The following is a 16635-nucleotide window of genomic DNA, read 5'->3' on the forward strand; positions in this document are numbered from 1 at the left end:
GCTCACCACTGCCTCCAGGATCTCAGGGGTTTTTCATGATTTTCTCCACTCAGAATGATGGAACTCGCAGCCAATTGTCAGTAAATTGAGCTCAAATGTTCCAGTTTTTTTTGTTTCCTATCAATTTGCAAAACACTTTAAAGGCAGAAAGGGAGAAATTTACATAAATATATCATAAAGTCTGTCCTGTGTAAATGTGTCTCTGAGTCCTGACTGTCTACAATGAGGGAGAAGCTCGAGTCCCGCTGGCTGTGTTGTTGTCAGTGCCGTGTTTACATGGACGGGACGGCCGGCTCCTCCCCTTGTGTATAAAAGCTGTTTTAGTCAAGAACTAGAGAGAAGAAGAAGAACATACTCACTGATTATTTGGATGTTAGTAAGAGTTTTTAGATCACGCTCATTCTGTGTCAGTTTACATGAAATGTGAAGCTACGAGCTAACTAAAGAGCGCTAACATTAGCATGCCAACACAACAATGTGAAGCTACGAGCTAACTAAAGAGCGCTAACATTAGCATGCCAACACAACAATGTGAAACTACGAGCTAACTAAAGAGCGCTAACATTAGCATGCCAACACAACAATGTGAAGCTACGAGCTAACTAAAGAGCGCTAACATTAGCATGCCAACACAACAATGTGAAGCTACGAGCTAACTAAAGAGCGCTAACATTAGCATGCCAACACAACAATGTGAAGCTACGAGCTAACTAAAGAGCGCTAACATTAGCATGCCAACACAACAATGTGAAGCTACGAGCTAACTAAAGAGCGCTAACATTAGCATGCCAACACAACAATGTGAAGCTACGAGCTAACTAAAGAGCGCTAACATTAGCATGCCAACACAACAATGTGAAACTACAAGCTAACTAAAGAGCGCTAACATTAGCATGCCAACACAACAATGTGAAACTACAAGCTAACTAAAGAGCGCTAACATTAGCATGCTAACACAACAACGCAGGACTCAGGTGATTGAAGCTCGAGACGAGGACGATTGTGTCCGTCGCTTTATGGCGCTTAATTACGGTGCGTTCTTATTGATAACTCCTTCATGTGAACGTGAGTGGAGAGGGGTTGGAGGTGTGTCTCTGGAGGAGGGCGGAGGCTTCAGTATGGAGGAGGCGTGGCCAAACAGCAGTTTGTTTTGGTTTTCATGCTGGAGCTCCAGGGCGACATCTACTGGATCAAAAAGTTGCACATTCTTCCTTTTAATAGCATAACCCATAAACAGCTGTTACATGTTAAGAAACAATGTGCATAGGGCGCCTAGCGGTTATGTCGTGCCCCCCATTTACAGAGGCTACAGTCCTGGTCACAGCGAAAATGATTTGAATCCAACCTCGGCCCTTTGCTGCATATCATCCATAGACTGTGAAAATACTGATGGATGAAGCCTTTGTGACGTCACACATCCGTTACTGCAGAAAAAAAGTCAAACAAGTTTTTAAATTTAGCAGGAAGGTTGAATTTGAGTTTAATCTTTGACAAAATCCTCAAGAGACCGACTGAGAAAGAGGTTTTTTCCTCTCAACGTTCAGTCCTCTTCCACGCCATCACATGAATTCACACCTCGCTTCCTGTGACTCTGATGCCTCTCACATGACCTTATTGACTCAGACGGGACCTGAGAGGTGTAAACAACCCACAGAGATTCACAAACATGACGAGAAATAGATTTCTCACTGGGGAAGAGAGAGTGCAGCGGTAGTTCAACAGGCAGGAGGAGTATTAAAAATGGGTCTCCTGCACCAGCTGCCACCGTGCATGCAGTATGCAACGCCGTCTCACACGGTCCCTGAGGTCCTTCCTATCAGAATCGCTGTCTTTTATCATCGCAGGAATGTTCAGCAGCACTTTGAGAGGGAAAGCTATACGGATGAGCACTCTGTCTGGAGAGCTGTTACGCCGAGCTGTTTTGCGGTCTCTGTTAACGATGGCGGCGGTGTCTTACATGATCCTCTCTGCCACCGTCTCCGCTAACAACCTTCTGGACAAGACTTTGACTTTCCTACCTTTTTTCTGCCAGATGTTCGGTCCTGCCGCCGCAGCAGCTGTTGTCCCTCGCTCAGATCCCGAGGGACGACGGACGGTAGCTGCTGCCAAAAGCCGAGCCATCGAGGAATCCCTCAGGGAGCGTTACTCGTCATCTAAAAAAAGGTCTTTGGAAGGGGACTCGCCCCTTCACGGACCACCGCCAACAAATTATCCCCACTTATCAATGACCTGACTGCATGCGAGTGTATGTGTAGTGAGATTTAAGTGATTTTGTGATCTCATGGGGATCAAACACCTCTGTCTGCTCTCATTGCACTTCTTCATATGGAATCGAACCCGTGAACCCCGTCCCAGCCTTCCCTCCATATGCTACCAGTGACCCGGAGGCATGATGACAACCCTGCTCCAGCTGGTGGTCGGCGGTGAAGTGCTAACCCCAGCAGCCAATCAGGAGGCCTGTAGGCTAGAAGAGGTGGGAGTGCTGGGGGTGATGGAGATGGAGGAAGTCGGGGTCAGCGAAGGCCTCGTCCGTCCTGACACGATGCCATCTTTACTGCCCAGTAGGATGTGACCTTAACCCTCCTGCTGTCCATTCACACTCACGCCCGCTCTCTTCCTCACCCACAAACACCACATGTGTCATCAATCCATCCATCCATCCTCCTCCTCCTCCTCGCCTCCATCACCTCCCGTTCAGCAGTCTGTTTTTTGGATTGACAGCTCCCGGGGAAAAAGAGGGGAAGGATGTGAGGCGAAGGAGGTGGCAGATCCAGACAGTCGGAGGAGGGGAGGGGGGACTCGCCCTGCAGGCCGGAGGTCTGCCTGCCAGACACAGTATGAACGGATCTGTGTGTGTGTGTGTGTGTGTGTGTGTGTGTGTGTGTGTGTGTAGGAGGGGGGTTAGGCTTAGAGGGATGAAGAAGGGTTTTGGAGAGAAAGGGAGAAGAAATGAGCACAGCAGAAAAGAAAATTGTGCTCCATATTATGCTAAACTATTTATTTTACAAATTGTATAAATGAAAACTAAATGTTACATCACAAGTGCAAAGTTTGCAAAACCAACAAATTTCATCGACAGCAGAGCTCTGATTTAAAAAATCAGTGTTGGATGGAGGGATGGAGAGCGCGAGGAAAATGATAGAAGGAGGAGTGGAGGACTGAAGCTTCCTCCTGCAGAGAGGAGACGAGGACAGGACGGGAGCGTCTGCCGTCTCCAACTGTTCCACCTCGAACAACATCTCACACAATCTCTCTCGCTCCGTCCTAATTCATGCAGATTCACCCGAGCCAGACTCACATGAAGCGGGCACAGCCAACAGTGAAATATGAAACATTTTAGTCTGATGATTTAATAGATGGGTTCAGCTAAAGACACACTAACACAGTACACTAACTCTGTCACATTTGAATCATGTCTCATAAATCACACATAGATTCACACGTTTTACATTTTTCAGCATTAAGCTTACTCATTTGGAGAAATATGCACTTTATGGCGCAGAATAGAATTCCATTTATCACTCATTTAACCCTGAACGTGTGTGTTTTCAACGGAGCGCTGCGTCATTAGAGAGCTGTGACCTCGACCTCTTACCTGCTGCTGAACACCAGGGTTAAAAACTAAACACTCACTGTCTCTAATAGTGTCATCGACAGGACGACATGACATTGAAATACGCTTATTGCCACACAAAACTGATTTGGCTGATGTAATTGACATTTCTACATCATGGAGGCAAATTCAATCCATTCCTCGTCCACCATCGGAGGTAGTGACAGAGGTTATTGGGAGGAACCAGCTGGCAATAACGCACTGTGAATAGACACACTGCAACACCAAAATGACGCCTTAGTGGGTGCACTCCTTCAGTATGAAGACGTAATGAAGACGTTGCAGAAGTGCAGTCTGTAAAGTGGCCTGGGTTTTATTTCTGGGCGGATAAGCGATGGCTGTACGCTCATGAGTGTTAGCATGAAGCGTTTGTTCACTGAGAAGAAAAGCCCTGCACGTCCTTCCTGTCTCCATGACAACAGTCTGTTGACAACGGCCGCTGTATGACCGACACTGCTCTATTACTTTTTTACTGCATGTTTTATATTTGAGATCGTTTTACGCAAAACTACGGGAATGTCATACATTTAAAAAAACTCAACTTGAGCGCTCGGAGCGGCTCAAAAAGGTGGAACGCCCGTAAAAAAAAAACTGTGCTTCGACTCTCGACAGCCGCCTGCTGCTAAGAACGCTTTCTACTCATTAAAAACAACTGGAAAAAGACGCCTGCGCTCATAAAAAATGCTTGTTTGTTTTTTTTTTACCTTTTTTCCTTTATTGAATAAGACAGATAAAGAGAGACAAGAAATACTGGGAGGAGAGAGAGGGGGGACGACATGAAGGAGGGCGAGGGCAGATTCGAACCCACTGCTGCTGCTATAGGACTATAGCCTCTGCACATGGGGAGTGCCGCTATCTGGCGCCTCCTTATGTTTCTACTCATCAGATACCCAAACAGTGTTAGCAGCCAGCAAGAACTCATAGAGGATCATTTAGCTCATTATGTCCAGCATGTGGGCATACACACTGCCATCCCACAGGATGTCAGATTATAATTTACAGAACATTTTGTTGCTCACAGATTCGAGAAGTTTCAAGGAATATCATAAACGTTTTGGGAAAGGAAAAAAATACTCTCGCACTACTCACATTGTTTGTGGGGTGGAGTGGTAGGCTTTTGTCTTTATTTGGACAGCAATGCTAAAGGTAAAGACAGAGATAGAGTAGGGAATGACATGTACCAAATAACATCTGGATCGAGTGCTAAACCTGCAACTATAGGACCATCAGGTCTCTGTATGTGGTCGCAGGGGACCTGCTCTACCAGGTGAGCTAATCCAGCAGCCCTGTTCTGAGCATCATTTGATTTAAATAATAAATGGATATGAGCTTGTTTGATTCTTTTCTAGTCTTCTGACTACTCAAAGCACTTTTACACCGCAGGTCACACCTACACATTCACACACTGATGGTAGAGGCTGCTGAGTAAAGAGTCCATCAGTTTTAACTCACACATTCACACGCTGCTGACGGACCAGCGGGTTGGGGTTAAGTGTCTTGCCCAAGAACACATCGGACATGTGGCTGCAGAAAGTGGGGATCAAACCCCCAAGAGAAAGAGACAACCGACTCTACCACTTAGCCACAGCTGCTGCCCCATTAGCGTGTTAGCATCGCAGCTAACATGAAGGCTTTTAGTCTCTTAAAAGTGGCACTGCTCAGCGTTGTAGATGATCGATAGATTTGTGATAGATGGAATTTATAAGATTACATTTCTTAATCAGTCAATTCTGTTTATTTTTCAAACTTGTGATGGTGATCGTTGCCTTTTAATCAACAAGATGTTCTGTCTTTAAGAAGATCTGTTAACAAGCATTTTGAATCGTGCTGAATCATTTTCTGTTTCCTGCTCTTTTTTAGTGTAATTTCTCACTAATAATGCCTCATATTTTGTTATTAGTTTAAAGGCCACGTTTTCTGCTGACACCTGGTTTTACCACGTCCTGTTTTCCTTGAGAAAAAAACCTTGTAGAAAAAAGTTCTTTAGAAGCATTTATCTTGAAATTACAAACTGCAGAGCTTTTTTGTTTGCACTGTGGTTTCCAGCTGCACGGGAGGGACGCTTTTACTGTGTGGTTGTTTTTAAAATCTCTATCTTCCTTCTTTTTTCCGCTTTGTGCAAAGAACCTGCTCTCTGCCGTACTGGTAATTAGTGCGTGCATGACAATAAAGTGAAATGAAATGTAATCTTTGTGTGCTGCTTTGTTAAGTGGATCTGTGGGGGCTGAATGCACTCGAACAGTCGTTAACAAAAAGGCAAAAAGAACAGCTCCGTGTTCCTGCAGCTGCACACAGAGGCAGCAGGATGGAGCTGAGAGTGTGCGTGCTTAGCTGACTGTCACTGAATGATTAAGGGTAAGAAATATAGTGCAGTGCTGGCAGCGTTGCATGCTGGGAAAAAGTGGAGCTAAAGGCGGGTGCTGGTTAAGGCGCTTACCGTGGTCCAGCTCAGACGGGATCCGGAAGCCTTCCTCCTTTACCTGCATGCTTATTGTGTGTTACATAAAGAGTTTAAGAAGCTTCTTTATCAAACCTTTTGGTAAGCTGCTGTGATCGTCTGGCCTGCTTACATCCCTCCAAGTCGCGAAACGTTTACATGAAACCCAAAAAACAGTCTGCAGTGTGTAAACAGTGTGATGCTGGAGGAGGGGTGTAGACTTTTTTAAGTGAGTGTAGATGTGGAGCAGTCCTTTGTTTCTCTCTGGACAAACAGAGCAGCTGTTTTCTGCAGATGGTTGCTTGTTTTTTGATTCTGCTTTAAAGATGGTCGGTTTAATATTGGCTCTCAAGTCTGATTTATACTTCAGCGTAGATCTGCAATACTTCGCCTTAACAACCGTAGCTGGCAGTGCGATTTCCCACATTCTCAGTTTGTTCATGAGCAGGAAACCATGGTGACTGAAACGGAGCATATTATGTTGGAGCTGATAAATGGCATTATTGCGTTCTTCCCTCTGCAGAATAGTTTTTTAAACAGCAGCAACACTGGAAATATTGTAAAAGCAGGACCAATCACAGGGCTTGCAGGTCAGCATGGTTTCAGCTCTGTTGTCTGCAGACGGCTGCTGTGTGGGGAGTCGGGCTGTGTTTTTGTTTGTAACAGCAGAATGACACTGACGGGTCAGAGGGCAGGAGTTTGACACTTTGCTCTGATGCTCAGAGTCACTGCTCTGCCAATCTGCAGACAAAGTGTGTGCAGACATTTTATTTCTGCCATTTATGAACATGAACTGTGAGTGTTGCATCCAGAGGTGAAGAGTAACGACTAATACTGTGTCAATATTGAAGCAGAGTTTACATTTTTCTTTTTTTATTGTTTAAAGTCTTTATTTGTGATTTTTCACACTTAAATATAAATCAAGTATCTCCTCTGAAAATAACTCTGTGAGTCATGACTGTCTACAATGGGTGTAACACCCGAGTCCCACTGTCTGTGATGTTTTCAGAGTTTTCAGAGTCCTATCTTCACTTTGTTTACATCGCCGGGCAACAATACCCCTAGCTAGCCAACATGACAGCTAACCTCTGTTTGTTGTATCCTTTAGCCTCTGTTGATTGGTCGGGTGATTTAACTCCTGATCTAAACCGGCACGCCAGACGACATTTTTTTTTTAACCTCCACTCTTTTGAAACAAACCTTTAATTACTTGAGCTTTCATAAAGGTGTTGAGGCCCTGGCTGTATTGTGTTTATTCTCTATGTGTTGAGTTTGTTTGTGTTTGTGTGTGAGAGTGAGACCTCTGTGTGTGTGTGGATCTTCGATGCTGCGCCATAGGTTGAGCTCCGTGATTGGCTGGAGGAGCAGATCAGCATGGAGCGAGGGCGCCTACATGATTGGTCTAGAGTCTGCGTGTCAATCTTTAAAGTCATCTGGGATCCTCATCAAGAGCGCCGTTTTCAAACTGACAGCAGCAGATCCTCGTTTTGTCCCTGGCCTCCGAAACTCATTCCTTTATAAATTGTTGTTCGAACCTCGTTTTTAATTGAGTTCATTTCTGAAATCCAGGTCTTTATTTCAGAGTAATGAATTAGTTTGAGAAGCAGTACTGCCATTTTCTTTTGTACTCATTTGTCTGCTGTTCTTGGTTAAGTGAGGGAGTTAGATTCAGCGATTCTCTTTTTGGTTTCTTTTGTTTGTTTCAGGTAGTTTTACAAGAAGACATCATTTAGTTAGTTTGTTTGTTCCAATGAGCCAATGTGCTTCAGTTGTGAGAGTGTTGAAGTTTCAAACATTAGTCCTGCATTTGGTTTGGGGACCATGGAGGAAACATTCATTTTTGGATGGAAACATGGCGTATGCATTGTGTACCTTCTCTATCATGATGTTGAAGGATCAAACACACGAGAAATGGAAAGTCGGCTGGGTCGACGAGGTGCCTGAGAGTGAAAGTGATGTGTGTGTGTATAAGTGTGTACTTTTCCACTTCTGGTTGCATCATCCAAAGAAAACTCAAGAAGACGGTTTACAATTTGTCCGAGGCTTTTACTCCTGGTAGCGCCCGACACTGCATCGAGTGAGGGTGCTATTATTAGTCCAGGTTGTCCAAATGGAGCTGAACCCCTCAGCCTTAGAGTGCCTCACTGCGTGCATTGAACTTCAAAGGATCACAGGGAATAAGGTTAAAAAAATCTGCAGCAGCTTCTTTAAAAATCAGCGAGCTGAAGGCCGCCGTGATTGTGGAGCTCGTAGTGACAAACGTCTTCTGATCTACCAGCGACCGCAGTCTGTATATGAGGGGTGGATGTAGCCCGGGTCAGCTCCAAGCATGAGGAGTTTCTTGTTCTGGGGTTTAATCACATTCATGTAAAATGTTTTCCAGCTCTTGTTAGTAAATGTGACACACACTTCTTTTTTTAAAAGCTTAAGACGTTGTACTCTGATGCATCAAATAACTTCATAATGTGATTACTTATCTAAAGAAATCCCCAGACCCCCCTTTAAAGGTCTGGAGCCTGCATGATCCACAAATCCAGCCATCTTTTGGTAGCGACTTCTTTAGATACAAATATATAAAGTCGATTAGACTTGTTAGCCTTTTCACAACAATGCAGTGTGAAGATACGAGCATAATAAAGAGCGCTAGCATTAGCATGCTAATACAACAATGCAGTGTTGAAGAAAAGCTTTTCTTGAAGTAGTATTTTATGATGCTGAACACTGATTCGAGGCCACCCCAATTCATTTGTGCCGAGAGCCCCAACAGACTAGAATCGCCACTGGAGCTACGTAAACCTATGCTACAGGGGGGTTTGATGCAGAAAGTGTTCACCCTCAAGTGTTCACCCTCAAGTGGACACCTGAGGAACTGCAGTTTTTGCCTTTTTTCACATTGGCTCTAATTTTCAACACTGGAGGTTTCTTCTTGTTTTCAAGTCTTCTTAAAGTTTTAATCTGCGATTTTTCACACTTAAATGTAGAAATCAAGTCTATCCTCTGAAAATAACTCTGTGAGTCATGACTGTCTACAATGGGTGTAACACCCGAGTCCCACTGTCTGTGATGTTTTCAGAGTTTTCAGAGTCCTATCTTCACTTTGTTTACATCGCCTGGACGGCCGGCTGACTCCTCCCCTCGTGTATAAAAGTTGTTTAATTGAGGGACTAGAGAAAAGAAGAATAACATACTGTACTCACTGCTTAACTGTGTTTCTAGATCACGCTCATTTCAGGTAAATTTACATGCAGTGTGAAGATACCAGCATAATAAAGATCGCTAGCATTAGCATGCTAACACAACAATGCAGCGTGAGTTGTTTTGGTTTCATGCTGGTGCTCAAGGGCGACATCTGCTGGATCAAAACGTTGCACATTCTTCCTTTAAAAACAACACAACGTTGTTTTTAGTGACTCTGGTTCCATTCAGAGTAAAGCTCTGCATCTGTTGATTTATAAGTTGTTACCATGGTGATTGGTCAGACAGGATATAGACACAGCAATGCTAACCGTCTCATCTAATTCATGACTTATTTTTCTCAGCAGGACATGAGAAGTGGCCATCAGCCTCTCTTAGCCGCACGCTTCATCTTCTTCCACATTCTCTCTCTCTCTCTTTTACCCTTTTCTGTTGACATCATGTGCCGTCTAATTGGGTGAAGCGGTAGACTTTGGGGCATCCTCTGGCAGGAGGAACGAGGTCAGGGGCTTTACTGGAGGGAAGTCGTGATCTCCTGCCTCTGCTTGTCTCTACCTGTGCAGGTGTTTGAGAAATGTTGACTTTATTTCTTGACAGGTGGTTATAATCCTTTTTTTTAAATCCTTTTGCCTTTAGAAGATGAACCAAAAGAACCGACAGGATACTAGTAAACATTCAACATATTTTTCCACCAGTTTTACAAATAATTCAATTTTCTCATCATCTCGTATTTAGGCCATCCCATAATGTCAGAGGAAGCTTTCTCGTGACCCTGGTGATGTCATTGTGAAGTCTGCAAACAAACTGTAAAATGAAGATGACATTTATTTTTGTAGTTTTATTTTATGATCTTTATTTTTCTCAGGTTGGGATGATAAACATTATTTGATTTGATGCTAATGACCAAGGATTAAATCAACATCATCCAAGAAGCACCATTACACATATATACTTATGTGGTGCATTATGGGAAATGTAGGACCCAAGGTTTTAGGGGTGTGACGCTTGGTAGGCCTCAGCTGCTTGATTTTTACGGACCAACCGCTGCCTGGGAGTGAAGCCACAATATTAAGAGCTCCCCCTGCTGGCTGGCTACAGTATGCCCCGCCTCCTCCATGTTAACAGACACGACATGGTTCAAGTAAAAAATACACATGAAGTACATTTCTGTTGAACCTGGACTCTGTTTTTATACCTGTAAAAACTTCAACCAATGTCTGCCACGAGGTACCAATCTGATGAACCAATCAGACGCCTCCCTGTCTCCCTGCTCACTCTCTACCTCTTGTGTGCTCTAGCTCACACTCAAAGCTCGTCACCGATGACTTTAGGAGTTTAAACTGAGAGTTTACTGACCGCTGAATGAGACATGAGACGACGGAGTTTCTACACAATGAGATGAGCTGAGGTCCACTTCTGGAGGGACGGCGCTCGTTCATGTAAGTGAGGGGGCGTGGCTTTAGACGGAGCACAGAGGGAATGCTACTTTCAAAATCATGCTAGTTTTTTAAAAATGACCAACCCTGACTTTAATGGTGAGATATCAGAGTGAGGGGGCCGTCCACATCAGCGGTACTCAGTATCTCTGACATTTTACCGGTCAGTTAAATGTGTACTTCGGTAAGCAGAAGGGGGCGGAGCTTCAATTATGCGATTCCACTAAACCAGCTCAAAAAATCTAATAGCTCATTTGAGAAAAAAAAAAAAAAAAGACACCAAGAACTACAAAGATGTGATGAAAAAAACATCTGTATTTAAATAAAACATTCTGCTAACTTTGTATTTTAAACATCTGTATCGATAACAGACCCTCATGTTCTCAACCTGTGCGTCTTGATGATTCACTCACAGTCGATAGTCTGACTCACAGATCGACATCATTAGAGGTGTAACACATACAAATGCAATAATCCATAATGTTTTCACGTCAACAACAATCATAGGAACTGTGATGATGAAATGAGAAATCAAAACAACAAAACAGGAAGTGAGGCGTCCTTCATAAAAACAAACAACCATGTAAAGAGCGAGAGGGAACCATGAGCGACATCAGTCTGAATTTATATGAGAGATTTAGATTCAAACAAACCGACCTTCTCTGAGCGGTTTAACGAGAGCGAGCGCAGGTAAATGTCTCGCTCAAGGGCACTTTGACATTTGTTTATTTAAGGAGGAGGAAGACAGACATTTGACCACTTACTCCCCGATAGTTTCAGGATCCAGACGGACGACCCCCCGGGTTGTTCTCAATCCATCTCAATCCAATTCTGTACGCTCCGAGGGCCCTTCTACTGCTAAACTGGGTGAAGACCTTTTCATCAGACTCCCGCAGGAGATGACAGCAGATTGTTGCTCTCTTTGTACCGGTGATTACACTTTTGATTTGACGTCAGACACAAGAGCAGGTACTGAAGGGGGGGCGGCAGGAGACTTTTGTCAGCTGGTGGAATAGTGGAGGGGGGGTCTGTGCCCAAACAAAATTGTCAAATTGTTGATGGCCTTTATTAGCTCGCCCTGACCCCTCACATCTCTCAAGCCCCCCACTACTGACTGAGTGGCCCGCAAGCCCTGAACACAAAGATGGAAAAAATAAATCTCAGAGTGCCCTTTAATAGAAACTCATCCCAGCAATCGCAAATAGAAAGAACTGGCTGATAGCAGTAAACGCCATCATGTTCTTACCTCAGACAAATTACGGCGGCTGTTATGAAGCCTGCATCAGCCTGCTGTGATGGATATTTTCAGTCTGAGAAAAGAGGAAGTTGATCAGAAAAAAGCTCTCTCTGCAGTCCCCCCTCTGAGGTCACCACACAGGCGTAATTACACAGCTCCTCCTCACGCTGCCTGTGTGACTCTGTGGGCCGGTGTGTAAACACTGCCATCTACTGGTGGACAGAGGAACTGCCTGCTGCTGCTGCTGATGCTGCTGCTGCAGAACCAACACTTCACCTCGGGCCTGTACTGTGTCACTGTCAGGCCCACACAGCTCAGCGTGAAGAGCGCTCTCCACACTGCAGCAACAACATTTAGAGTTCTGTGAGTTTACTCATCAACCGCTGCAGATTGAAAATACAACATCACCAAAACACCACATCTTCCATTCTTCATATGGAAGATGTGGCTCTGAATGTTTGACTGACAGCTGACCAGACACTTTCAAAGCCCTGGACAGGCTCTAATACGTCGAAATCTCCGCTGTCAAAGTCCTTACCTGCACCACGCCTTGGCAGCACATCAACGCCGACCATCATCCACCTCCACTGGCTCCCAATCCCGGATCAAATACAGAACACTCCTCCTCACTCATCAATCCCTCCTCACCCCTCAGTACCTCTCTGACCTCCTTTATAATTCTAGGATCTAGAAAAAAGGGAACAATGTCAGTAAGAGCAAACGATCAGCTTTGAGTCTGATTGGACACACAGGTGCTGACAGGAAGTGACCAGAGGCAAAGCACAACATTGAGGGCAGTTCTTGAGAGCTCTAATGAGTATAGAAACCATCTTTATAAGTCGTCGTTATCAAACAAAAACCATCGTCATTACCATCATCATCATCAATAATATGGAGACCATCATCATTAAGTTAGTAGGTATTCATGAAAGAGCTGGGTCTTTAGCAGCACACCACGTCCTGAAACCTCCAGTCCTCGGTCACTCAGCCTGCTATCCATACCACACACACCAGACTCTGCAACGTCTCTCTGTCATGTTTTATTCACTGTTATTGTAAAAGTGAGCTGAGACTAAAAGGTAAGGTAAGGAAAGTTAAAACACTTTCGTTGTAGAGATAGAATAAACTATCAGGCCTCAGTCACTTCAAGATCGTCCCTTCATGCAATGACTCTGATGTCTATGGAGACATCAGAGACACCCCCCCCCCCCCCCCCCCCAGTCATCCTACAACCTCCTTTAACTCTGCCTCTCCATCGCTCTCCAATACTTTTGCTACCCGTCTCTTTGTTCTTTGTTTTGGTCCCTCCACCATACAAAGCGCCCTTGGGTCCCTTGAAAGGCGCTACATAAATCCAATCTATCTATTATTATTATTATTATTATTATATATAGTAGTTTGAAGCTTCAGCAGTGAGATTGGTCATACATCACTGATTGCACAGCTCTGGACAGCTCCCTGTCAATACTGTTCACTTACATCTACCTCCAGCAAAGTATCTTTTCTTCATTAAGACTAGGAATGCTAAGTTAAATCCTGGTTGTATATATTCTCATTTTTAGTTTTGATATTTTTAGTGCTTATTTACTTTGTAGTTAATATTATATTGTGTTTATTTGCTAACATTGTGTGTTGGATAACCTGCTGCTGTAACGCCACAATTTCCCAGTTTGGGATCAATAAAGTAATTCTATTCTATTCATTTGAAAGCTACAGAAAACAACAACAGGGCACCAGCTTACCTCCGTCTGGCAGTGGAGTGGTCTCTGAAGTGGTTACAGGCACACCTGTGAGGGAGACGTGAAGGTAGAAAAGAAAAAGAGTGGAAAACGGTGACGGGTTTCAGCCTAATGGTCTTCATCAGAGCGTCAGAGAACTGTACAGGTGAGCTGGGATAGAAACAGGGAAGAGCTTCCTTGTTGTGTCGAGGAAGTTAAGTTAAGTAAGTGGAAAACTGCAGAGGACTGCGTTTGAAAACTAGAAAACATAAACGCATAAAACTCTCTTCAGTATGTGAAATGTTTATTTAAAGAAGCTGCTCTGACTTTGGCTAACTGTCTTGTTAGCGCAAGTGGTGACCTCCAGTGTTGAAAAAGCCGATGCTGAAGTGTAAAATCCTGCAGTTCCTGGAGTGTCCACTAGAGGCTGGCTGCAGAAGCACAGGAAGTCACATACACACCCATTCTAAAAAGCCTGTTTTTACAGCAGAGATGAACATGTTTACAGCCTGGTTCAAAAAACCAAATAGGTGTGATTAGCTCATGTCTGGATGGACACACACTGTACGGGGGGTGAATGTTTTGATGACTCATCAGTTTTGATTTGATGAAGGATAAGAGTTATTCACAATAAGGCGTGTAGCTGACCTGATTGACAGGTGGGCGCGGTGTAACGGTTTGTCAGGAGGTTTAAAACCCGCCTCAGCTCCAGCTCTCAGCCTGTCGTTAGGTTGACTGAAAGTTAGACTGAGACAGGATTTCCAGCATGGAGACCGCCATCGATGGGACTCCAGCGCCCCCTGCAGGAACAGACGAGTAACGCCACTCAGGCTTCAAACATAAATCATTTCCAGTGTATATCTAATTTATAACCTCGACTTTGTCATCATAACTCAACTATCCTACATGAGCTTTTCTTTATAGTTTCAGGGTCTTTTTTTAAAACATTTTATAGAAACAATCGTTGACATTTCTCATTTTTAAGATCACGTCTGACAATTCTCCAAAAAAGTGAAGAGAACAATCGATGTGGAAAAACGTTTTATTGATACACTGAACAACATTTATTAACGAGCGAACAGCTGATGATACAAGATGACCGAGAAGCAACAAGGGCGTCTCCCCCGGCCCTCATGAATCTCTCTCTCTGTGAGGTAGCGTCCCCGCTCTGTGATTAGACGTCACACGCTGACGAAGCGTTCGACCTTCATCATGTACGCCGGCTTCAGGTAGCGCTGCAGCTCGTCTTTCTTTAACCACAGCAGAGAAGCGTTTGGAGCGGCGTCGGCGGGGGGGCCGTCGTCTGACAGAACGGCTTTGAAGAAGAACACCTTGGTCCCCACCGTGCTCTCCGTCCGAGCGGCTCGGGGCAGTTTGTACTTGTAGACTCCGCAGGGGGCGTTTCCCAGGAAAGTCGCCTTGAAAGCAGCTGCTGCAGGAAGAGAGAGAAGGATCTGTCAGCTGATTCGGCGGGAGGTGGACTGAAGTGCAGATGTTCCCTAAAGTTAATGCACTTGTATAATTAAGTGTTGTATTAGCCTAATGCTCTGTTTTTCATTCTCCGCCGTGACAGCAAAACACTTTTCCCAATTAGGCTTTAATCCAATCTCATGTCGACTAAATCACCGGCTCCCAGCGGGCCGCACATGGCAGGAAACCAGCCATGTTAGACGCTTCTCTTCCCACTGAGCCCGGCTGTATTAACAACGGATCAACTCCTGCTACTGTAAAAACACAGAATAACCCCACCCCCACTCCTCCAGACGTTCCATGTTAATGTCAAGTGGAGAGTCTTAATGGCGAGTGATTGATGGAGCCGGCACATTAATAGTTCATGAGCAGTGTTGTGAAACTGTTTAACATACTCAGCGTTTTATTTGAATGCTTAAGAGCTTAAAAAGCTTCATTTCTGTCGTCAGCGCGGAGAAGAGGAAAAAAGAAAGGCGGTTTTTAAATGTTTAAATATCTGGTGGATGCAGCCGGGTCACTGCTGCGTTTTGTTCCACGTTTCAACCAGCTGTGACTCCTCCTGTCGTTAGCTCGCTGATCCCTGAAGTGAGGCCGAGCCCCTCCGCTGACATCAGACGAGCTCTAAAGTGGATATGACAACTCACCACGATCTCTGAATACTGATTGGTTTAAAAAAGCTGCAGATTGTTGTGACCCTCTTGTTGTGGTTAATAAGGATGTTTATACCACGCGGCTATTTTAGATAAGAGCACATTAAAACTTCAACGATGCCGACGATAAAACTGAGCCATTACAGCTAAAGAGACCAGGATGTACTCCGCTAATAATGCAGCATATGGAGCGTGTTACAATAATACTCCCAATCAGAGGAGATTCTGCTGTAAGCAAACGCTGCGGAGGTTAATTGAAATGCATTTAAACCCGTTTTCCACACGACCTCCTCGCTCGTTCTCTCTCTGTTATGTTTTATTCACTGTTGTTGTAAAAGTGAGCTGAGACTAAAAGGTAAGGAAAGGAAAGTTAAACACTTTCGTTGTAGAGATAGAATAAACTATCAGGCCTCAGTCACTTCAAGATTGTCCCTTCTGGGCCTCCGTACATGTGTGGTGGTGACTGTGTCTGCAGAGACTCTGTCCTCTCACTGGATTTTACTGTTCTGATTTGTTCTGGTTGACTCGGGATGTTTGTGGGCGGAGCTGGTGTGTTTCCTCCAGCCAATGACAGCGCAGCAGGTGAGTTTAGGAGTGGATACAGTTCAGTGATTGGACGAGATTCAAAGCGGTGAATATGACGGACGAGGACGTAGCAGCAAAGAAGAGAAAATATAATGAGAGTGAGGAGAAACACCAAGTGGATAAAGATCGTTCTAAAACGAGGGTGAACCTTGTGTTGGACGTGGAGTTGGTCTACTTCCTGTTGGACAGGAAGGTGATGAACACTGCAGTGTAGTGTTACAAGGTAGGTAGGTACAAGCAGTAAACGTACACACTACGTCCTGCAGGGGGCGGGGCTTCTGGTGGGGAAGATGA

General features: G+C 44.5%; 1 protein-coding gene across 1 annotated transcript in view; it reads right to left on the reverse strand.

Moving 5' to 3' along the window:
• Positions 1-14660: 14660 nt before the first annotated feature.
• mrpl46 (mitochondrial ribosomal protein L46) overlaps positions 14661-16635 on the reverse strand; it is a 9173-nt gene continuing 7198 nt past the window's right edge. The window contains 1 exon segment of the mRNA XM_065952445.1: positions 14661-15068. Within this exon segment, the coding sequence (XP_065808517.1) occupies positions 14818-15068 (251 nt within the window). The 3' untranslated portion in view covers positions 14661-14817.

This window comes from Labrus bergylta, chromosome 3, assembly GCF_963930695.1.
Source record: "Labrus bergylta chromosome 3, fLabBer1.1, whole genome shotgun sequence".
NCBI classification, from domain to species: Eukaryota; Metazoa; Chordata; class Actinopteri; order Labriformes; family Labridae; genus Labrus; species Labrus bergylta.